Source organism: Chiloscyllium punctatum, chromosome 35 (assembly GCF_047496795.1).
Source record: "Chiloscyllium punctatum isolate Juve2018m chromosome 35, sChiPun1.3, whole genome shotgun sequence".
Classification (NCBI taxonomy): Eukaryota; Metazoa; Chordata; class Chondrichthyes; order Orectolobiformes; family Hemiscylliidae; genus Chiloscyllium; species Chiloscyllium punctatum.
In genome coordinates, this window is record NC_092773.1 from 8,414,019 (window position 1) to 8,438,832 (window position 24,814).

General features: G+C 46.8%; 1 protein-coding gene across 3 annotated transcripts in view; it reads right to left on the minus strand.

Annotated features, from left to right (window-relative positions):
• Nucleotides 1-10,823: 10,823 nt before the first annotated feature.
• LOC140459616 (leucine zipper putative tumor suppressor 1-like) overlaps nucleotides 10,824-24,814 on the minus strand; it is a 41,257-nt gene continuing 27,266 nt past the window's right edge. For all 3 annotated transcript variants that reach the window (XM_072553902.1, XM_072553903.1, XM_072553904.1), the window contains 2 exons: nucleotides 21,752-22,474; nucleotides 10,824-15,145 (listed from right to left, as the gene is read on the minus strand). In XM_072553902.1, coding sequence (XP_072410003.1) covers nucleotides 14,447-15,145; nucleotides 21,752-22,474 — 1,422 coding nt within the window. In that variant the 3' untranslated portion in view covers nucleotides 10,824-14,446. The remainder of the gene's footprint in view (nucleotides 15,146-21,751; nucleotides 22,475-24,814) is intronic.

Genomic DNA, 24,814 nt, shown 5'->3' on the forward strand with positions numbered 1-24,814 from the left:
AGTTGTGTCAACCAAGTTCTGGGGAACATTGCACCGACATAAGGAAGCTTGGTCCCCTTTTTCACTGATATAAATGATTTCAGTTGGGTTAGCCACAGGATGGGCTAACTTCCTGCTGGAGCATATCACAGCGGTGGCATTTGTGATCTACCCAGCACAATAACTCAGTGGTTGGCACTGCTGCCTCTCAGCGTCAGGGACCCGGTTTCGATTGCACCCTCAGGTGACTGTCTCCAGTGCTCCGGTTTCCTCCCACAGTCCAAAGATGTGCAGGTTAGGTGGACTGCCCATCCTGTCCAGGGATGTGCATGGTGGGTTAGCCGTGGGGAATGCGGGGTTACAGGGATAGGATGGGGGGGGGGTAGGTCTGTGTGTGTTGCTCTTCAGAGGGTCAGTGTGGACTCACAGGCTGACTGACCTGTTTGCACTCTGCAGGGTGTCTTTGATTCTGAGTCATTGTTGGAAATCAGCTTTTCTGTTTCGTTGCTTTATTTGGCCTGGGCATTTTTGATGCCATGGGTTGGTGTTTGGAAGTGGAAAACCTTTTCTTTTTGTTTTTTGCTCATGTTACTGAGTAACACATTATTTAAAGCTCAGTTTGTAGATGGGAGCTTATTTAGAGTACTCTCTGAGTGTCCTGATGGTGAATCCTGGAAATGGAACCTTCTGAAAAGGGGGGTGGGGGGGGAATGAACAAATGTTTTTGTAACCCTTCCGATAATAGCTTTTAAAGTGCAGTGATGGTCCAAAACTGATTAATTCTCAATTTGGCTCAGTGCCTTGACAGCAGCCATTTTGTGCACAGGATGATCCCACATGCAGCAAGTGCTGGAGTTGTCCCTGGTGTGAGTCAGAGATTGTTGATAGATGGCTCAGTCAATATGTGTATACACTCGTTTGATTTACTGTTTTCTCGTTTGATGGAGCCATCTCACTTCCTTGTTCATCTTGAGGACCAGCCCCTCTGAAACAACAAAGTCCTGGTGGCTATTAAAAACACATTGTGGTTACATGGATAGAAAACATGAATGAAAGCCACTGAAAAATCCACAATGACTGAGCTTACCGCATGTTTGATACGAGGTAGAAGTAGGCCATTCAACCCATCGATGGTGCTCCCTTATTCAATGAGGTCTGACATTCCAGAGTCCCACTTTGCTGCCTTTTCCCCAGAAGCATTCCCTTCCTGATTAAAAGTGGCTCTTGAATGTACTTAATGAGCCATCCTTGAGTGCCCTGTGTGGTAAACGATGTCATGGATTCACTACCCTGTGAGAGAAGAAATTCCTCTTCATCTCTGCCTTAACTGTGTAACCCCATCGCCAAATGCCTCTGTTTCCCCTTGTGGGGAAGTCTCGGACCAATCTCTCCACACTGAGCCTGTTGAGTTTCCAAAGAACCTTGTATGTTTCAGTAAAGTTTCCTCTCGTGCTTCCAAGCTCCAATGAATACTGGCCTAACCTGCTCAACCTCTCCTCATATGATAGTCCCTCCATCTGTGGGATTAGCCAAGTGCCCCTTTACTGGACTGTCTCTCATGCCAGTCTGTCTTTCCTTGATTAATGGGGCTCATAACTGTTGACACTAATCCAGCCGTGGGCTGACTAATCCAGCCGTGGACCTTGTATAATTTTGGCAAGACTTTCCTGTTTTTGTACCCCATTCCCTTTGAAATCATTCCATTTGCCTTCTCTCTGAGCCATTGAACCTACAGTCAGAGAGTTGTACAGCATTGAAATAACCTTTTGGCTCACCATATTTGTGCTGAGCAACAAGCATCAAATACACTACTCCCATTTACCTCCGATACCGTGCCATTTTAACTTCTCGGCCAGATGAATCTTCAATGTTGTGAGAGTACCTGCCTCCACCACCCTCTGAGGTAGCATGTTCCATATTTCTCCCACCCTCTGAGGTAGCATGTTCCATATTTCTCCCACCCTCTGAGGTTGCACGTTCCATATTTCTCCCACCCTCTGAGGTAGCATGTTCCATATTTCTCCCACCCTCTGAGGTAGCATGTTCCATATTTCTCCCACCCTCTGAGGTAGCATGTTGCATATTTCTCCCACCCTCTGAGGTAGCACGTTCCATATTTCTCCCACCCTCTGAGGTAGCATGTTCCATATTTCTCCCACCCTCTGAGGTAGCACGTTCCATATTTCTCCCACCCTCTGGGTGAGAATATTTTTCCTCCAAACTGGTTATTCGTCATCTTAAACTGATGCCCTTTCACATTTCCCATGGGGAAAAGATTCTCATGTTCAACTCTGTCTGTGTCTCTCATAAGTTTGTACACCTCAGTTGGATCACCCCTCTGCCTCAAGGAAACAAATTCATTCTATCCAGTCTCTCCTCATAAGTGAGACTTTCCATTCCTGACAACATCCTGGTGAATCTCTGCATCCTAGCCCAGGCAATTATGTCCTTCCAATTGTGTGGTGACCACAACTGCCCATGGTATTCCGTCTTGGATGCTAGCTTTTTCTGATTCATATCAAAGATCCCAAATCCCTCTGTACTATTGCTTACTGCATTCTTTCTCCATATAAACAATATTCGGCTCCTTCAGGCTTCCTGCAAAATGTGTATCCTCTCATTTTTCCACATTATATTCCAGCTGTCTGGTTTTTGGCCACTCTCTTAACCTGTCTTCTATCCCTCTGCAGATTCTTTGCATCATTGTCACCACTTTCCCTCCCAGCTTCCTTTGGGTTATCCACAAACCAGGCAAAAAACTCAGACAAGTCATACATTTGTATTGTGTCCCTAGCACTGATCCTTGTGACACACCACTAGTTACAGTTGCCATTTTGAAAATTGCTCCTTTATCCCAACTCTCTATCTTCTATGAATGAGCCAATCCTCGATCCAAGGCCAAAAAAACCCCTCCAATAGTGGGGACTTTTGTGTTAGAAAGTAGTCTTCTGTGCGTTCGCTCATAGAACACCTTTTAGCAACACAAATATATCCCTACTTTGTCTATATCGATTCTGCTTAGGACCACCTCAAGAGGTTTTTAAGTAAATTTGTCAGGCATGATTTCCAATTGAAGAAGGTAATATTGACTGTTTGTATATTATTGCAACTCAAGTGTCTATTTTCTCCCTTTCTTGCCATCATTCCTTGGTTTTTAAAAGTTTCCAGACCCTCTGGTTTGCCACATTGTATGCTTTTTCATTCAATTGATATAATCCTTTACTGTCCTAATTAACAATATAATTGAAATCCTCCTTCCTCACTGAGGTATATCTTCAACATGGATCAAGTCATGACTTATTTCCTTAACTGTCTACCATTGTTCCTCAACCATCTTTTCAGTTAAACTCCTTTTCTAGTCCATTCCCACCAACTCTGTCCTCAAGTTAAGCATGGTTGTGTCTGGCCCAAGTTTCTCACTTTCAAACTGAATGCTAACTGTTACCATGCTGTCACCGTCCCCAGGTGCAAAATAGGCTGCTTGAATCCACGACAGAGAGTTTGAGGAAACTGATGTGAATGCACTATATGAAATCTTCCTCTTGTTTCTTTTGCCAACTTGATTTTACCAATCTGCATGAACGTTAAAATCACCCATGATTGATGTACTGCCTTTTTTTTAAACATATCCTCACTACTCTCTGATCTATTCTCTCTCTGGTAGTATTGATGGAGTTGTAAACTATTCCCACCATAACTTCTTTCCCTTGTTATTAGGTCCACCCATATGGATTCTACATCATCCAGTGCAAGACCGTTTCTTGCGATCATGCTTATTCATTGATGTTCAGTTGAAATTCTTGAATTTGTCAGTTTCCTGTCTTATTTTTGAGTCTTATTGCACTGAAAAATGATGGAATCTATTTCGATTGGCAGATATGTAGGTTATGCTAAGACTCACTTGCACCTTTTATCTTCTGGTTTACCACTGCATTGTTGAGGAGATGGAATACTTGCAGGTTATTGTGTTCTTCACTTGGTGAAAATGTAACGTAAAAGGAGTCAAAATTGCTGTTGTGGTTAGAGAACAGCACCTCAGTCCAATCGCATTTGCTGAAGGAGTTTCTGAGAGCAGCGAATCCCTTTCAGTCAAAGACAGAGATGGCTGAGGAAACTCAGCGGTTCTGCCAGCTTCTGTGGACAGTGGAAAAGTGTAGTACTGGAAAAGCACAGCTGGTCAGGCAGCATCCAAGGAGCGGGAGAGTCAACGTTTTGAGCATCAGCCCTTGATCAGAGCTGCCTGACCGGCTTTGCTTTTCCAGCACCACACTTTTCGACTCTGATCTTCACTTTCTCCAAGCTTCGGTGGAGAGGGAAACAGAGTAACAGAGTTCAGGTTGCCAGTCCATTTCTGAAGAAGGGTCACTGGTCTCGCTACCTCTCTTTCCACAGATGCTGCCAGACTGCTGACTCTTCCCAGCAATTTCTATTTTTGTTTCAGATCTCAAGCATCCACAGTTCTTTGTTATAAGCTGTCTCCGTGTTTAGCTTCAGAGAGATGAGGCACTTGCTGGGGTAGAATGTGCGATGAATGATGTTGTGCTTTATGAAGGATGTGTCTTTGATTACGCCACCGTAACTAATGTTCACATCATTAACGTGCACTGCTTAGAAATCCAACTGCCAGAGATTGATGGATGGTTTGCAATGACTGTGTACTGGAGGGAATAATGGATGATAAATGATGAAGTATCTGGTGGCCCACACTGATTTGAGGATAGATCTGATCAAGTTGCAAAGACGCCAAGCCCGTCATTATGCGGTGCACAACATCCTCTAAATATCACACTTGTGTACAAAGCAAAGCTGTATCGTGAGCTGAGAAACATCGTATGATCTGACGCTGCCTAGTCAGCAGGCACATGACGCCAGATTATCGTTGAGCAGGTTCATTAGAAATCACAGGCTTTCAGAGCAGTGCCCCTTCGAGGGGAGCTCCAATCAGCAGTGCTCCAAAGGCATGTGTTTTCTAATAAACCTGTTGGGCTATAACCTGATGTTGTGTGTCTTGTGACTTTGTCCACCCCAGTCCAACACCAACATTTCCACATCACTCGCGGCAGACTGCAGGAGTTGCTGCTTGCTGCTGTGTGAGGTTGGACTGTCTGTCTGTCTCTCTGTGTCCCGATTAATAAACTTCCCTGAGCTCAAGACTTCCCGCAGCCAATGAAACATGCTTTTGGAAACACACAAGCCATTTGGGTTGCAACACCCTCCCAGTGTTTGGAAGGAAAGTGCAGTGGGATTGCTTTTCCATCCACCCATCCATCCACCCGAAGAGGCTGAGTTTAATGTTCACACCACAGGCAGCACCTCTGACAGTGCAGCACTCACTCCCTCAGCAGTGCATTGGAAGTGGTCAATCAGGATTTTGTTTTCATATCTCTACAGTGTGGCCTTTCCCCGGTGATTCAGGCAGGCTCCCAGTTTACAATTGTTCGATTAGGCCTCCACTGTAGATCGTTCACCTCGGAGCTAATTGTACCTCTCAGTTTGCTGTAAAACAGAAGCTGTCTGTTTATTTTAATGTTGGTGTGAAAGAGAGCAAGTCAGACCACTGATGACACCCGTGTGTGTTCTATCAACTTGAACAAACGCCATGATGGAGCTCCACAGCTGCACACTGTCAATACGGCTGCTTCTTGCATGTGGTTTTGGTGGACATGGGTTATCACAGCTGGGCCACAGAAACACACATCACCACCACCACCCTCTCCCCAAACTTGGCCGAATATCCAGAATCCAGGTGCACTCTGGCAATAAGAGCACTCCCACTGTTCCGTCATCATTTCCATCAACAGGCAGGAGCAGTTACTGTGGTGTTTTGTGTTGAGCGCTGGTGTGAATCCTCCCTGACCAGCTGCAGACAGCCACACAGTTTGCACAGTGGGTTTCTGAAAAGCAACAGTGTTTCCCTAATTGTAATTTCAGTGCCATTTTCATAAGGCGAGGTTGAATTTTGAAAAACAACCATTTTATTCTTGCTTCATTGATTCTAGTTCTTGATCATGCAGCCTCTATGTTACCTGTCATATTTAACTACACAAGATAAAGAGAGTTTTGAAAGGATCTGTCCCCCTGTCACATGAAATTCCATTGGGAAAGTTGTAATAACTGCTTGTTTTGTTGGAAGTGAAAAGTTTTTCATTTCTTGCAGCAGTGAGACAGGCCAGTGTTTTAAAATAAACTTCAGAAACCTGTTCCTGAACGGCAAGTTTTACAACAAACCCTTGGAAAGTTACTAACTTGCACAGCCACCTGTGAGATGTCCCCTTCACTGTTCAGCAGTACTAGAAATTCACAAGTGAAAGGAAGACCTGCACTGCCACAGTGCCCATCCCAACCTTGGGAATATTCCAAAGTGCCTTCACAGTTGAGGCTGGATGGAGAATCTGTACTGATCCTTAAGATCCCCTCCAAAGAAGGGGCCAAATTCGATGGCCAGTGAATGTCATATCATTGTGTCATCTCTCACTGCAGTAATGTGGAACCTTGCAACCCTCTGCGATGTCTGCTGTTACCCCTCCATAACATTGGGATCCCTCGCTCCATTGGCGGCCTGTTTAAGCTCCGGAAATTCCTCCTCAAACCTTTGCGTCTCTCTCCCTCTTCCTTCTGGTGGAACTGTACCAGAAAAGACATTTCTTTGACTGCGGTTTTTAATCACTCATTCTGATGTGACTGAGTGGCACAGTTGGCCTGTTAACAGCTCATTTGAGCACCCAGGGATAGTTTACTAAGTTGCAAGAGCACATTTCTAAGTGGACCTATTGCAGAATGATCAATGACAGTATTATTTGGAAGCAATTGTTATTGCAAATCATTCTTGAAAATAGTGAAGCAGTGTTTAAGAGATTATGGTTTGTGCAGACACTTATCTACAGGAGGCAGGAGGCTGATCATCCATTTCACTGTCATGGTCTAATTAATAATCCCAAATTATCCTTGGAATGAAAACCTGGCAGAAATTGACTAGACAGCTATGTGTCTTTGAAAAGATGTTCATTTATATCCTCTTTCTTTTAGAAAGGTTGGAATTAGGAAGGTGAGTGTCTGCTGGAAGACTTGGCAAATTGAATACTTCTAACAACACATTGTGTACCGAAACATCTTTCAAACTACCAATGAAAACATCTCTGCAAGTCAATGCGATGGTGTTGAGAGCTGTTTCTTAGTGCCGTGTGTTTTTCCTCTTTGCAAAATTAATTTCTGTTTAACTCACACTTGAACAGGTTTCCTGTGTTTGGTGTGTTCTGTGTTCGGAGATGGGCTGTTCGTGCCACTTATAGACAGAGGTGTCACATTGGAGATTGGAAGCCAGAGAAAATGGGTCACATTTGACAGGGACATTGAATTTGATGTCTCATTAGTTGGGGAAAGACCCAGATGCCTGGTGGCGTTCTCTTCAAAGGGCTGAGCATCGATTGGATTAGGTCTTGGGTGTTGCAGTGCTGGGTATTGGCAAGAACAGATGGCTGATATGTCTAATAAGCATTCCCTTTGGACAGAACAAACCACATGGGAGTCCTGTGCTTTAACCTCCGATATGGGCTGTGCCACAAAATTAGGGCATTCGAATTTCAAAAGAGGTTGGACAGCAGGAGCTGCTGCTGCAGCGTCCAGTGTTGTGCTAGCCTTATTGCTGAGGCTGTGTTTAACCCCGTTTACCAGCTTCTTGTGTTCATTCAGTCTGACACTGGTGGTTTGTTCTTTTCTAAAACTACAGGCTGGGCAAATCCGATCCAGACAGACCAACTCTCAATCTGCAAATTCATATTCTTGCATCTGAGTGACGAGCAGGAGGAATACACTGCTACCTAATGAAATATTATCATGTATTTCATAAAAAGTGCTCTGACAATTGATGTCAAACAGCTGAAACATTTTTTTTTTAAAAACGCTGGATCGTAGCAGGTCTGTTAGCAGCTCTGGCGAGAACAGACAGATTTGTGACCATTCATTAGAACTGGGATCAAGGAAACCTCACTGCAGTTTTCACTCGGTTTCTCTCCTGACAGATGCTGCCAGACCTGCTGAGTTCCTCCAGCCCTTAATCTTTTAATTTCAGATCTCTGGTCATCTGCAACAACTTGTGTTTGTCTCTGGGCTTGAACTCAATTGCTCAGTTGTCACAAAATCCTTAACCCATCAAATCCTTGAAGGGTTAAAGCAATATACTGCATGTGCTGGAGATCAGAATTGAAATAAATCAGCCAGTGTTGGAGGAACTCAGTAGGTCTGGCAGCACCTGTGGAGAGAGAAACAACTCGTCCTTTGAATGCTCTGTGACTCCTCTTTGGAATGATGAACACGTGAAGGGCCTGTTCTGCACTGTATTGTTCTAGGTAACCACGATCCTCCCCGAGAACCTGTATATCCTGAATTTGTGTGTTCAGGTAATTACTGCACCCCTCACTGTTCTTTTGGACTCTAATCATTTGAGCTTGAGAGATAGCCAGAGGAAGTATTAAGCTGAGCTGCTCAGGGCACAATTCATTGAAACACCTCGGGGAGAGTTAGTCAGTGGGTGTCAGAAAATACAAAGACTGAGTGCGAAAGATGTGAATAAACAGGGCATTTGTAATCAAAATATGGCAGTGGTTTACAAAGAAACCCACTGTGCAAACTGTGTGGCTGTCTGCAGCTGGTCAGGGAGGATTCACACCAGCGTTCAACACAAAACACCACAGTAACTGCTCCTGCCTGTTGATGGAAATGATGACGGAACAGTGGGAGTGCTCTTATTGTCAGAGTGCACCTGGATTCTGGATATTTTCGGCCAGGTTTGGGGAGGGGGTGGTGGTGGTGATGTGTGTCCCTGTGTTTCTGTGGCCCAGCTGTGATAACCCATGTTCACCCAAAACCATGGGCAAGATGCAGCCGTATTGACAGTGTGCAGCTGGGGAGCTCCATCATGGCAAGAAACTAAAGTCTCTGTTCTGTCACAGTAAGGGGTTAATCCACCAGCAGAACTGGGCAACAGAGAGAGTTTCTCCAAGGATTCCAATGGGTGTCTTTTCTGGCTTTTCCTCAGGCTAATGTGTTGCTTCCCTCTTGACCCAATAATGGTTGAATTGTACTCGGAAGTCCGCAGAGACTGGCAAATCAAATTGAGATCCCATCATTTCATCATACTGATAGTCGTTTGCATTATTATAGCACCTTCCACACTTTCAGATGCTCCATGGTACTTTGCAGGCAACAAAATTTCACACTGAACAACAGAGGGAGAAATTAGGACTGGTGAGAAAAAGCTTGCTGACAGAGTTAGGTTTGAATGATTTAAGGCGTAACAAGGGGGAGGGGATGGAGAAGTTGTGAGGTTTGAGGAGGGACTCCTAGACCTTGGGGTCCTTGGGTAGTTTCGGTCAGGGCTGGCCAGTGGTGGAGTGATGGCAGATGCTCAAGAGAGTGAAATCTGTGAGGAGCTCTGAGATCTCTGATGAAGTGACCACGGCAGGGGTGGGGAGAGGTGCAAGGAGGTTTGGAGAACAAGCATGTGGAGGAATTGATGATTGAGCAGGCCTAGTACTTGGCTCATTCTGTCAACCACACTCAACAGGAACATTTCTACTTTCAAGACATCCTTGCTGGAGCTTAGCTTTGTGCAGCTCTATGCCTAAGCAGGCTGTGTTCTATGTGACCTTGTTTGCAAACAAAGCTTTTCACTGTACTTAGGTACATGTAGCTACAATAATTCAAATCAAATTAAGTCAGGAGTTGGCCATCCAGCCCATTGAACCTGCTGTGGCATCAAGAGAAGGGTCGCTGATTATCCACTTGGGGGGCCTTTGCTGTTTCCTTATGAAAGATGCACATTGTGTTTGAAAAGATGGAAGGGACAACACAGTGAGGATCAGGTGTGTTTGTAACTTCCTGATGATACAGTGAGATAAAATCAAATGCAAATATGCTGGAACAAGAGGGAAACCACCACATCAAGTTTATCAACCAATTTATTGCAAAGATTCCAGTTAACACGGTAAATATCACCATCGTTTCCAACAATTTCACAGCATTGGTCTTTGTTCTGGAGAGAAAGTGTACGCCAAATACTTTCCAGGCAATCGTAGTAGTAAGCAAAGCAGAAACAACCTGTATGTCTGTTTCCATATCTGTTGTCACCCTGGGCTGTCTAGCTAATGCAGACAGGCAGCTGGGAATACAGGTCTTTGAGGGTAAAGAGCCCCTGGCCACATCTTCACAGTTTATATCCCGGGATGGAAAAATCAAATTCAGGCAGCCTCTTTGCACAATTCTCTGAGGTTCTGTTTTGCAGCATTTGACACTTTTTCCTTGAGATTATCATAATCACAAAGCACAGAAAAACCCAAAATGTCTGCGATAGCTTTTTGAAAGGCAATTGTGCCCAGTTTCCCGCAGAATATCACAGTGATAAGTAGGACAAGACACTTTGATGTGTTGACCTTTGTTCTGTTGCTTAGAAAAGCACTGCTGGTTGGCAGATTATATGTCAGTTATGTTACTGAGTTCCACTTCAAATCCAAGTGAGGTGAGTCAGGTTGCAATGCTGATCCCAGTGTAGTCCGAGTTACTGAGGTAGAACAGAACGGCATAGAAAGGTGGGTGGATGTTCATTGCTGAAGATGATCGTGCAACAGCATCACTGTGTGTGTTCAATGGTGAGGTCTGGTCAGCTCCAACTCAAAGGCACACTGCAAGATATGGCAAGGGGACATTTGGGATACCTTTCTGTTTAAACCAGGGAGGACAGACCAGGTTTTAGTTTCTGAGGAAGGACATGTACAAAATGTTGACAGGCTTCCTTCCACCCGCACCCCCCCCCCACCCCCCCCACCCCCCCACCCCCCCAACCCTCCCACTTTACACTTGACTGGCCCTAATTCTGAAACCAACTTGGAGTGAGATTGCTGGATACATTAAGCATCACTGAGTGCTGCCCAGAACTCAGTCACTGACTCTGTCACAGTGATTCACCCGGTGAAACCCTGATCCCAGCTGCAGGGATATAGAGATAGATGCAGCTTTCAGCAGGGAGTCACACTGTGCTGGCCTCATAACATTCCAGCCATGACCATAACATTCCAGACATAGCTGAAAGATGGACAGGTTGGCAGCTCAGTGTACCTGCTTGTAGGGTCTTCATGATAGGTTGGGAGCAGGATAGAAGAGGAGTGATCAAGCAGTCGGCTATAGCACTGAGGTAGGATGAAATCTTGGAAGGATTGTCAAATAGGTTGAAGTAAAAATTGCAAAACGGCAAATAGTCTGGTGGGCGTGTACTATAGGCCCCAACACAGTCAGAGAAAGATAGAAGAATCAAACTGCATAAAAGTATACGGCTAACAAGGCAGCAGTGGTAGTACAGGATTTTAACTGACCAAGTATTAACAAGGACATTTGTATGCAAGGTAGGACCATGGGGCTAATTGGTATGTGTCAATCCACAGTGCAAAAGGACATCACAGAAATAGACATCAGCAAGCATGACTATGAAATACTGGAAAAATTAACGTAGTGGGAGAGAGGAGGTTTGGAAGGGTTTAGCAGCGTTAACACAGGAGAAATCTGCAAACCCTGACGAGATGTCCATCAGGCTGTTGAGAGAGGGACGATCAGGAACCCTGATAATAATTTCCACATCCTCCCTCTGACCACAGGTAAGGCCCCAGATGACTGCAGAACTGCTCGTGTTGTTCCATGATGAAAATAGAGAGGAAGGGATACAGCAGGGAAATACAGGCCGGTCAGTGGGGGAGAGGTTACCCGATTTGACTTCTGAGGGACAGAATAAATGGACACTTGGAAGGACACAGATTCATCAGGAACAATCAGCATGGATTTGCGAAGGGAAGGTTGAATTTGACAAACGTGAACAGTTTTTGCGGATGTAACCAGGACTGGTGATGAGCTGGGTGATTTTGGTGTAGTCGTGATGGACTTCAGCAAAGTTTGAGATAAGGTCCCACATGCCAAACTGGTCAAGCAATGAAAAGCCCCTGGGATCCAAGGCACAGAGACATGCTGCATCCAAGATTGGCTGAGAGGCAGGAAGTAAAGGGTGATGGTGGACACATGTTTCTGTGACTAGAAGTCAGTTTCCAGTGGGGTTCCACTGGGGACAATGTTGGGCTCTTGCTGTTTGTAATTTGCATCACTGACTGGGACTTAAACAAAAGGAAAATGATCAAGAAGTGTAGTGGTGACCAGCAGGGGTGGTAAACAGAGAGGAGATGGCTGGAAATTGCAGGAGGATATCAACCGACTGGAACATGGAAAAATGTGAGGTCATTCAACTAGGAATGGCTGACAAGGCAAGGGGAGGACTCTACTGTGAATGTTAGGGCCCTGGAATGTACTAATGATCAGAGGGAGCTGAAGGTAGCGGGGCAGGTAGATAAGGTCATATATAAGGCATGTTTGAATTCTGCATTTGATAGCTGAGACATAGAATATGAGAGCAGGGAGGCAATACTGGAATTGTACAAAATAGTGGTTTGGCCTCACCAGGAGATGTGTGCGCAGTTCGAATCACCACATTACTGGAAGAAAAAAAATTGCAAGAAAGTGAATGCAGAGGAAATTTACCAGGACGTTGCCTGAGCTGGAGTGTGAACTCGACTGAGTTTGTTTTCCATGGGGTCATGGAAGTTCAGAGGGGATGTTAGAGAGATGGTATATAAGGTTAGGAGGGGCACAGATAAGCATGAGTGACCAGAGAGTCTGGATTGTGATGGTAGGGGATTAAGAGGAGAGCTGAGAAACTGTTTTCACCAGACATTGGTGGGGACTCTCAAATGTATTGCCTAAAAGCTTGGCTCAGTCCGAAACTCTGTCATTTGGATAATTTTAAATATTTATTTGTGTTGACCAGTGAGTACCTCCTATTGTTCTGTCCATGTCGAAGGGTCTCCCAAATTTCCCTTGCTCGCACCCATTACTTGGGAGTGTGCCCCCGAGCTCTGGGCTGTAGTTTTGTTGAGCTCTTGCAGTATCAGTTTGTAATGAAACTGTCTGCACCCTTTCCAGAGGACCATCTGCCTGTGAGGTCAATAGGTGAACTCAAGCTTGGTTATCTCTGGATTCTGACAATTCACGGATCATCTCAGGAGTTAATCGACTTGAGAAAGAGGGAATGTTTAGGAGTAAGTGAGGACAGCAGATGCTGGAGATCAGAGTCGAGAGTGTGGTGCTGGAAAAGCACAGCAGGTCAGGCAGCATCCGAGGAGCAGGAGAACTGACGTTTTGGGCATAAGCCCTTCATCGGGAAGGGCTTATTCCTGAAAAGAGGGAATGTTCCCTGGCTCGGGGGGGAACCCAGAAGAAAGGAATACCAAATTAAAACTCAAGCCAGGCCTTTGGGGGGAAGGGTGTGAAAACATTTCCTCACCCCATGGGCAGTGGGAAGATAGAAATCTCATCCACCCCACCTTCAAAATAAAAAACTTGCAGGCCAATTGAAAATTTCAACACTGAGATTGCTCACTTCTTGTTCAGTAAAATTATGGATGTTAAAGCCAAGGTAGGTAGATGAAATGAAAACAGAATTTGGATAAAACTCTCCATACACCATGAAACAGACACGGTGGCCTGAATGACCTGCTTTGTTACTGGCTGTTCCAGAAATGGACCTTTTCCCTGGCATCTGGGCTTCAGTAACGGAGGTGATTTAAATGATTGGAATATTGACAGTGCTCTGTGTGTATACGTTGTGGATGAAGGATGAAAGTGTAACCTTCATTTGCCATTTAAAGATCAGTTGTAGTATTGGCCAGGCTTCTCTAATGCCAATCAGATCTTGGTTTCCGCTTGTTAAAGCAGTCCCAAAGAAAGATTATACCTGAAATGTTGACTTCTGCACCTCCTAATGCTGCCTGGCTTACTGTGTTCTTCCAGCCTGTTGACCTTGGATTCCAGCACATGCAGTTTTGTCTGAAAAGATGGATGCTGATGACGGGCAGGGAGACTGGGCAAAGAATTGAGGCCAGTTATGTTTCATGAAAATGGAGAATACTCATACTTCATTCCCTGGCCATCCAAGTTGGTCGTCACTTGCTGCTGACCTGCTATGAGGAATTGTTGATCTTTTATTCTGAAAGGCTGTGCTGTTTTGGTCAGCCTTTTCCCTCTTCACCAGCCTTTCAGTGACCCCACCGTTGTCATGTCACCTTCAGAGAATGTGTTGTGCAGAAGCAGCTAACCAGGAATGGTGAGTGACTATCGAATTGAGCGTTGAGAGCTCGCTGTAAACAGGTGAAGGCAGCTTAGCAGCAACCTCAGTCAGTAGTCTCCCACCTTCACAATGACACGTGTCTGTAAACGTTGAGAGAGTGCATTGTGAGGCAGTCATTCTGAAGTCAGCTCAACTGAAGTCAAGTCATATGGCTTCACAGTGTGGAAATTTCTGACCGTGAGCTGGATGAACCCTCCGATCCACTCAAACAGTGGTCAAACCTGAGCCAAGCAGCAAGATTTCTTACACTTGTTACAGGGCAGTGGCGACAATCTCCTGGTAGTGAATGTCAGTGCTCTGCTTTTCACTGCCCCTAAGATTGCTCACCTTCAGCTCAGTGGAAAGCTGTTGGATGACTGTCTGCAGGCTCTGGTTCTGATGCAGCACCTCGGTGTAACTCTGCTGGAGCTGTTTCTGATACTCAATCACTTGTTGCTTCTCCAGTTGCCACACGAGGCGCTCCTGGCGAAAGTTGCAGGAGAGCTCCCAGTTGGATTTCTTCTCCTGCTCCAGCTGGGCCTGTAAGCTTGCCAGCTCCCCTCGCAGAGCCACAGAGTCTTGCTCAGGCTTGCGTAGGGCCAGCTCCCTGCAGCCGCTGTGGCAGGCAGTGGGATCAGCCTGTGCAGCGTGGATGTCCAGCTCTTTGCAGCCGGCCAGCCTGTGCTTCAGCTGCAGGATCTGGCCGTCCTGCAGGCCCACCTTTTCCCTCAGCAGGTCAGCTGCGTTCTTCATACGCTGCCTCTCGTTTTCGCACACCTCGAGCTCTCTGTCCCTGGCTTGCAGGCGGTTCTGCAGCTCCTCCACTGCCTGCTCTCGAGCAGATAGCTTCCCTTTGGCTTCTCTCAGCTGGCTCTTCAATGACAAGAGCTCACTGCTCTTCTGCATCAACTCAGCCTGCGAGTCTTTCAGCTGCTGTTTCAGCAGTGAGATCTCCCCTGACTTCTGGCAAACCTGAAACAGCAATGTTGCAAAAGCCGCTGTCAGTGCAGTGCATTATTCACATGGAACACCAACAAAGCCTCCATTTATTCTGTCTCTTCTGATGGAAGGAAACACCATGATAGACAAGAACATGGTCAAAAGGCTCGTATCCAAATCAATATCTTCAAGCAGGAGACGGCGGGGGGGGGGGGGGGGGGGACTTTGGGGGAAACAGTGAAAATAGCACACTCCTGGGTGGAAATGGAGAAGTCTTTGGAGCCCTCCCACCAAATGGAAGCTCAGTACAAGTGCTAAGAAAGATTGGCTCTGCCTGCTGACAATATCACAGCAACAAACTCGAATCCAGATAATGTATTTCACAGCAATAGGAAACATATCACTGTGGTTCCTCCAATTCCAAATCTCCCATTCTTCTCACAAGCAACTCAAACCATTTTGTTACAAAGCAGCTTTACATTTAATGTTGCTTGAAGGATTTTAATACCCCTTTCCCCAACTCCTGCAAACATAGTTCAAGGTCTGTGAAAATGCCTGGACTGGTTTCTTTAAAATGCTTTAACAAGATTTCCTTGCAATCACATAATGAGGGATAACTGCTTCCTTGTCTGGTGAGGAGAATATTTTGTTTGGTTTAGATACTGTTTAATTGGTCATCGGAAAAATATTCCTTTTATGATGTGACCTGTGGAGTCAGTGGGCTGAGAGAAACAGTGAATTGCTCGATCCTCCATCAGAACAAAACAAACTCTCATGTCACTGCCTTGTTTTTCTGAACAATGAGCAGCTTGGAGAGGTTTTTATTGAGGTAAAAACAATGACTTGCAGATGCTGGAAACCAGATTCTGGATTAGTGGTGCTGGAAGAGCACAGCAGTTCAGGCAGCATCCAAGGAGCTTCGAAATCGACGTTTCGGGCAAAAGCCCTTCATCAGGAATAAAGGCAGTGAGCCTGAAGCATGGAGAGATAAGCTAGAGGAGGGTGGGGGTGGGGAGAAAGTAGCATAGAGTACAACGGGTGAGTGGGGGAGGGGATGAAGGTGATAGGTCAGGGAGGAGAGGGTGGAGTGGATAGGTGGAAAAGGAGATAGGCAGGTAGGACAAGTCCAGACAAGTCATGGGGACAGTTACTGAGCTGGAAGTTTAGAACGTGGGTGAGGTGGGGGAAGGGGAAATGAGGAAACTGTTGAAGTCCACATTGATGCCCTGGGGTTGAAGTGTTCCGAGGCGGAAGATGAGGTGTTCTTCCTCCAGGCGTCTGGTGGTGAGGGAGCGGCGGTGAAGGAGGCCCAGGACCTCCATGTCATCAGCAGAGTGGGCGGGGGAGTTGAAATGTTGGGTCACAGGGCGGTGTGGTTCATTGGTGCGGGTGTCCCGGAGATGTTCCCTAAAGCACTCTGCTAGAAGGCGTCCAGTCTCCCCAATGTAGAGGAGACCACATCGGGAGCAACGGATACAATAAATGATCTTAGTGGATGTGCAGGTAAAACTTTGATAGATGTGGAAGGCTCCTTTAGGGCCTTGGATAGAGGTGAGGGAGGAGGTGTGGGCACAGGTTTTACAGTTCCTGCAGTGGCAGGGGAAAGTGCCAGGATGGGAGGGTGGGTTGTTTGGGGGGATGGACCTGACCAGGTAGTCACGGAGGGAACGGTCTTTGCGGAAGGCGGAATGGGGTGGGGAGGGAAACATATCCCTGGTGGTGGGGTCTGTTTGGAGGTGGAGGAAATGTCGGCGGATGATTTGGTTTATGCGAAGGTTGGTAGGGTTGAAGGTGAGCACCAGGGGTGTTCTGTCCTTGTTACGGTTGGAGGGGTGGGGTCTGAGGGCGGAGGTGCGGGATGTGGACGAGATACGTTGGAGGGCATCTTTAACCACGTGGGAAGGGAAATTGCGGTCTCTAAAGAAGGAGGCCATCTGGTGTGTTCTGTGGTGGAACTGGTCCTCCTGGGAGCAGATCCGGCGGAGGCGGAGGAATTGGGAATACGGGATGGCATTTTTGCAAGAGGTAGGGTAAGAAGAGGTGTAATCCAGGTAGCTGTGGGAATCGGTGGGTTTGTAAAAAATGTCAGTGTTGAGTTGGTCGTCATTAATGGAGATGGAGAGGTCCAGGAAGGGGAGGGAGGTGTCAGAGATGGTCCAGGTAAATTTAAGGTCAGGGTGGAATGTGTTGGTGAAGTTGATGAATTGCTCAACCTCCTCGCGGGAGCATGAAGTGGCACCAATGCAGTCATCAATGTAGCGGAGGGAGAGGTGGGGAGTGGTGCCAGTGTAATTACGGAAGATCAACTGCTCTATGTAGCCAACAAAGAGACAGGCATAGCTGGGGCCCATACATGTGCCCATGGCTACCCCTTTGGTCTGGAGGAAGTGGGAGAATTTCAAAGGAGAAATTGTTAAGGGGGAGGACCAGTTCAGTCAAACGAATGAGAGTGTCGGTGGAAGGGTACTGTTGGGGACATCTGGAGAAGAAAAAACGGAGGGCTTGGAAACCCTGGTCATGGTGGATGGAGGTGTAGAGGGATTGGATATCCATGGTGAAGATGAGGCGTTGGGGGTTGGGGAAACGGAAGTCTTGGAGGAGGTGGAGGGCGTGAGTGGTGTCTCGAACGTACGTGGGGAGTTCTTGGACGAGGGGGGATAGGACAGTGTCGAGGTAGGTAGAGATGAGTTCAGTGGGGCAGGAGCATGCTGAGACAATGGGTCGGCCAGGGTGGTCAGGCTTGTGGATCTTGGGAAGGAGGTAGAACCGGGCAGTGCGGGGTTCCCGGACTATGAGGTTGGAAGCTGTGGGTGGGAGATCTCCTGAGGTGATGAGGTTCTGTATCATCTGGGAGATGATGGTTTGGTGATGGGAGGTGGGGTCATGGTCGAGGGGGCAGTAGGAAGAGGTGTCCTCGAGTTGACGTTTGGCTTCAGCGGTGTAGAGGTCAGTGCGCCAGACTACCTTTGCGCCCCCTTTATCTGCTGGCTTGATGGTGAGGTTGGGATTGGAGCAGAGGGATTGGAGGGCTGCGCGTTGTGAGGGTGAGAGGTTGGAGTGGGGGAGGGAGGTCGACAGGTTGAGGCGGTTAATGTCCCGGCGGCAGTTGGAAATGAAGAGGTTGAGGGCAGGTAATAAGCCAGTGCGGGGTGTCCAGGTGGATGCAGTGTGTTGGAGGTGGGCGAAGGGGTCCTCGGAAGGTGGGCGGGAGTCCTGATTGTGAAAGTAAGCTCGGAGGCGGAGGCGACGGAAGAATTGTTCGACATCACGGCGTGTATTAAATTCATTGATGCGTGGATGGAGGGGGATGAAGGTGAGTCCTTTGCTGAGGACTGATGGTTCATCCTCAGTGAGGGGGAGGACAGGGGGAATGGTGAAAACTCGGCAGGGCTGGGAGCTGGGATCTGGTGTGGGTGTAGAGCTGGGAGTGGGGGCGGAACCTGTACCTGGAGTGGGTGTGATGGTGGGGGGAATGGGGGTGGAGTCATGAGCAGGGGTAGTGTTCCCTTTGGGGTTCTGGGGGGTGGGGATAGTGACAGTAGGGTCTGTGGGGGGCATGTCAGCAGAATGCAGGTGTGTGGCGCTGGTGGGGGTGGAAGTGGTGGTGACCACAGCAGTAGGGGTGGCGGAAGTCACTGAGCATGTGGCATCAGCGATGATGTGAAGGGCAGAAGTGATGTCAGGTGTGATGCATGAGGAATTGTGAGGGGTGGAAGTGGTTGTGGGAGTGGCCATGATGGGGGCGGAAGTGACATCATCAATCAGCATGGGGGTGGCAGCTGCATCAGCCACATGGCTAATGGCGGAATAGATTCCGAGGCCAGGGGAATCTTCTGGAATGTTTGAGGAGCCCTGGTTATGGAGGTGGGTGGATAAAAGTTTGTTGTACTTACAGTTTTTGATGTTTGAGATGGAATTGAAATACTGTTTGTTGAGTGTATGAATTCTCCTGAGGATGTAGTACAGAGTGGGTCCTTTGCAATTCTGAGAGACTGTGGCCCTCAGCTGAGGCAGGGATGACTGGAGGGAGGTTAGGTGACGGCGCATTGCTGCAAGCGTGGAGCGGAGGATCTTGAAGGGGAACTGTTGCTGGTGTTTTTGAATCTATAGTCTGTACTGTTTGTCCTGTTCGGGTCCGAACTCTGCTGGTTTAACGGTGGTCCGGAGTCCGTGTGGGATGAGTTGGTTACGGAGGCAGGCACTGAGGTAGCGAATGTGGCTGGGGTAGCGAGTTTGTTTCATGACATGGTTGAAGAGCTTCAGGGCAGAGGAAATGACCTGGGAGTTGCAGTGGGAGAGGGAGTCCCTGAGATTCTTGTAGAGCGAGGAGGGAAACTTCTTTAAGGCAGGCATCCTTGCAAGAGGATTCGCAGTAGGGTTAAAATCAAAGAGGTAAAAACAACCAGACGCCTGGAGGAAGATGCCTCATCTTCCGCCTCGGAACACTTCAACCCCAGGGCATCAATGTGGACTTCAACAGTTTCCTCATTTCCCCTTCCCCCACCTCACCCTCGTTCTAAACTTCCAGCTCAGTAACTGTCCCCATGACTTGTTCGGACTTGTCCTACCTGCCTATCTCCTTTTCCACCTATCCACTCCACCCTCTCCTCCTTGACCTATCACCTTCATCCCCTCCCACACTCACCCATTGTACTCTATGCTACTTTCTCCCCACCCCCACCCTCCTCTAGCTTATCTCTCCACGCTTTAGGCTCACTGCCTTTATTCCTGATGAAGGGCTTTTGCCCGAAACGTCGATTTCGAAGCTACTTGGATGCTGCCTGAACTGCTGTGCTCTTCCAGCACCACTAATCCAGAGGTTTTTATTGAGTTGGAGGCAAGCCTCCTAAGAACGAGCTTCCCAGCTGATCTGTCCAAGTTCAGAAGAGAAAATCCTCTCCATCAATTCAGGGTGAAAGCACTTGATTCTTTTCATAGAACATTTCAAGATTTTATTTCCTGAGCAACTCTGCCTGCAAGACTTGAGAGACAATTGGTGACTTCACAACACGATGATGATGTCTAAACGATGTTTGGATAAGTACTGGAGAGGAAATGTTTGGAGGGGTATGGGCCAGGAGCAGGCAGTGGGACGAGTTGAGTTTGGGATTATGGTCAGCATGGACTGGTTGGACCGAAGGGTCTGTTTCTGTGCTGTCTGACTGTATGCCAAGACTGTACATCAAGAGGAACAGATTCCAATGCATCCTACACTTCAACCTTTTGCATTTAAGAATAATTCAATGTTTTATTTCAGGCCAACACCAGCAGGTAAATCTGTTTATTGTTTCTCTTTGCTGAAGAAGTTTGTGTGTGTGTGTGTGTGTATTCTGTCCTGTCTGTCTGTCTGTCTGTCTTGGGGATATTTATAGAGATGAGAATTAATACCTTCATATGACTGACTGTGTATATTAACTAACTTGTACATCTTTGTCGGAGAAGTTTTGTGTTGACATCAGAGACTTGGTAATAGATCTTGTTATTTCAAACCTGGTTTCACCTGAGGTTTTAATCGGTCATCTTGGTAACAGGAAAAGCATTTTTATTTTACAATGTGACCTATGGAGTAGTGGGACTAGAGAGACTGTATACATCTCAAACCTCAGTCTAAAAAAGCACACTCTCAAGTGACTGTGTCAAAAACTAAACTGGGTGAGTTTGAACTGACAATATTCAGTCCTGCTTGAAACACGAGAGAGACAGTAAAGCACTTAAATAGTCTCAAGTGCAGATATATGTAAGAGTGTCAAGTGTGTGGACAGTGTTTTAGCCATTTATAGAGCCGTGTTTTACCTGACAGTGATGTGAAAGAGCTTGCCACTAAATTCCAATGATGCTTTCCAATTTGTTTATTCTGCTGAAGAGAATTTTCAAGAGAATTCTTGAGTTTGAAATGTACTCAACACACAAGGTCCCTGTCTCTCAGAAGAGAGAACGTAATCAAGATTGGGACAACAATAAATGTCCTCAGAATTGTTGTGGCTTTCCCTCTCCGGTCAGTCTGAGACTCTGTTACAGTCGCTGTAATATTGTAGCCTTCCTAGCATTGTGAATACTGGTGTACCTTTTGATCAAGAGTGGAAGGGTGATTGAGGAACAAAGTAGGCTTGTTACAAACTGTACAGAGCCACCGCTGGAGTACTGTGTGCAGGTATGGTCTCCTTCATTAAGGAAGGCCACATTACCAGTTCAATTGGCTGTTTCCTAAAAGGAAGCCATTATTTTATTGGGGGAAGGATTGACTAGGTTGGACTGATACTCCTTGGACTGAGAGGTGATCTCATTGAAACTTCACACTTTCTGAGGAGACTTGACAGGGTGGATACCAAGAGGATGTTTCCCCTTGGGGGAGAGTTTAAACTAAGAAGCACTGTTTACAGACAGGGATGAGGAGGATTTGTTTTCTCTCAGAGGATTATGAGTCTTTTCCCCAGAGAGAGCTGGAAGTTGGGTCATTGAATATATTCAAGACTGAGTTTGAGACATTTTCAGTTGAAAGGAGTCCAGGGTTGTTGGGGGCAGACAGGAAAATGGACTTGAGATAACAATAAGATGAGCTGTCAATGTATTGAATAGCAGAGTGGGCTTGAGGGGCTGAATGGCTGACTCCTTCTCCAATTCACTAGTATTATGACCTACCTCCCATTTTGTTTCTTCCAGTTTTGGAGCAAGTTCAGTTTGTTCCCTTTGGTAGGCTTTGCATTTGGCGTTGAGGCTGTCATGCTCCTGCAGGAGTTGTGTGAAGTCTTCCTGAAGTTTGGCCTTGTCTTGCTGGAGTTGGCTGAGCTGGAGCAGGACCAACTGATGTTGGTTCCTTGGTGCCTTTGTTTTGGTGTCGCCTGACTGCGTCAGGCTGGTTATCTCCTGTTTGTCCTGGTCCAGTCTGAGGACAGCGGTTGCCTTCACATCCTGAGCTGGCCGGAGTCCCTCCCATCCAGCTTCTTTCTGGGGCTGGGGAAGGTTTGTGCTGTGGCTGGCCCACCACTCCCTGCTCTCCGGGGTAGATGTGCTACAGCTTCCAGTGTTCAAGATGCTGTCCAGAGAGCCCACTCCCTGACTGATGAGATGCGCTGAGCCTCCAAACCTGCTGAGAAGGTTTGCTGCACTAACTGGCTCTGTGCTTGGAGTGGGCAGGCTAGACATGGAATTTCGACCCGAGTCTGACAGGGTTCCAGAATGGTTTGTGTGTTCCTGCTCGTGAGCGTCATGCATCTCTGAATGCTTCGTTACCTTCGATAGATTGCCCTGAAATTCTCCCTTTTGATTTGCCAGCTTCCCTGAGATACAGTTCACATCAGCGTTGCCATTCCTCGGTGCCATCACCTTTAGCACTGTTGGCCTGACCATGTTCTTTCCTGTACTCTACCGAAAGAGAAGAGGACATAGTTAATTTCTCTTGTCTTGTATTGATGATCGGTTTCATCCACTTAACGGCCACTTTCTGCCCACTTCCTGACCACCCCACACTCAGAGGATTCACGCATAGGAAAATGGGCTGACACTGAAATGAGTTGTGGAGAGAATGGGGCAGCACAGGAGATTTCCCGCAGAAATTCCAGTGAAAGGTTACAAATGGCCATTCATACCATTTCCCTGGAGTTTCTAAAGGTTGGTGAGGGCCAGGAACTCCTGTGCTTTTGGATGAAGTAACCTTGAAAAACAAACCAAGTCTCTTCCAACAGCTCCTTCCAAACTCATGGCCACGGCCACTGAGTAAGACAATGGCAGCACTACCTGCAACTTCCTTTCCAAGCACATACCATCCTGACTTGGAAACATTGTCACTGTTCCTTCAATGTCACTGGGACAAAGCCCTGAAATTCCCTCCGTCAGGTCATTGTGGGTGTCCCTACATCACAAGGACTGCTGCGGTTCAAGAAGGCAGCTGATTCCCCTCTTCACCAGGACAACTCGAGATAGATAATAAATACTGGCCCAGCCAGTAGCACCTACATCCCAAAAGCAGTGTGGGCCAGGGATCCCACATAATGCTCTCAGACTGTGATGCACAGGTCCTGTTTCCTGAGCAACAAAGGTTCTGATGAAGGGTTACCAGACTCAAAACATCAACTCTCTGTTCTACCCACAAATGGTGCTGAGTTTCTCCATCAACAGCAGCTCATTGATATGGGATCTTACTGCGTGAAAACTGACCAACCTTTTTTCGGAAAATCACCAGTGCCTTCCAAAATGAATTTCTTCAGTTTGACAGCCGAATGACCATGTTGTGCCCAGTAATACTCAACTCTGAGTTCCTACATGAAAATCTAACGGCAATTTCAATAAATCTTGCTGGCTTGTCCTGAACACCAGACCGTGTGGGAACAGTACGTCCCATCCTTCAGGTGGATGGGAATGGGCAGCTAACATGAACCTTACCCTTGTTTCACATCTCCCAGGAAGAAGCCATGTCTGGCCAGCTCTACAGATGTGCAGTGGATCTGTACCAATGCAATCTTTTGATCTCAGTGGATGCATGAGAACAAAGGGACAAAGGTTCAAGCCAGTAAATATTAATCCTAATGTTTTTGATAGATCCCTACAGGATGTCGGTGTTACTGGCTGTTGAACATTCACTGACTTTGAGAAGATGGTGAGCTACCTTCGTGAACATTGCAATGTAGGCCCACGACGATGTTAGCAATGGAGCTGCTAGGTTTGGACTCAGCAACACTGAAGGAACCGCGATATGTTTCCAAGTCAGGATGTTGATAAGTTTGTAGGGGTGCATGTAGTTGGTGGTCCCCATTAACTCCTGCCCTAGTCTCCTGAATGACCAGGTTTGTGAGCTTGAAGTTAGTATTGGGGGGAGCCATGATGAGTTGCAGCATTGCATCTTGTAGATGGTACGCCCTGCTGCTACTGTATGTTAGTGGTGGAGGGATTGCATGTTGAAGGTGGTGGATGGGTTGCCAATCAAGTGGGCTGCTTTGTCCAGGATGGTGTCAAGTTTCTTGAGTTGTCAGGACTGCACCCATCCAGGCAACTGTGGAGTGTCCCATCACACTCCTGAGCTTTGCCTTGTAGATGGTGAACAGGATTCAGGGAGTTGGCAGGTGTGCTGCAGGATTCCTGGTCTGTGACCTACCTGAAAATATTCTTCATGCAACGAGTGATGCATCATTAAATTCTACTTGAAAGGTGTGGAAGGTTGATAACCCCAAATAGGATGACTGAGAGAAAGAATTGTCATCTGAGGAGGTAAAGCAGGTTGGACTCAAAGGCCTGTGGCAATTCTCTGAACTCAACAGAGCAATAAGGAAATAGCAGGATTATTCTGATGAGGTTCATTAACCATAGCCAAGCACCTGATCAAAGTCCAAAGTGAGCTCATTGATAGGAAAGTCTGCCATTTCCAACTGTGTGACCTGGTTGCACCAAATTACTTCAGGTTATCAAAATGTAGGACCTTGTAGCTTTCTCACATATGTGAGCTACTGATCTTTCAGGTGAAGTTGGTATTGGTGTCCTCACTGTCCCCTCCTTACAATCTTGTTTGTTGTGAAACTGTTCTCTGCCTTTACAGGTGTGTCCTGACGTTCAGACTAATCAATCACAACCTTCAACATTGCACCTAAAATTACACTCAACTGGACCCTGCCATTTCCACTGAAATTCCGTCCCTGTTCCTGAGGAACTTGTACCTGGTGCTGTTCTGATTGACATAGACACTCATTTCACAATCACCTTTCCTGACTGGGA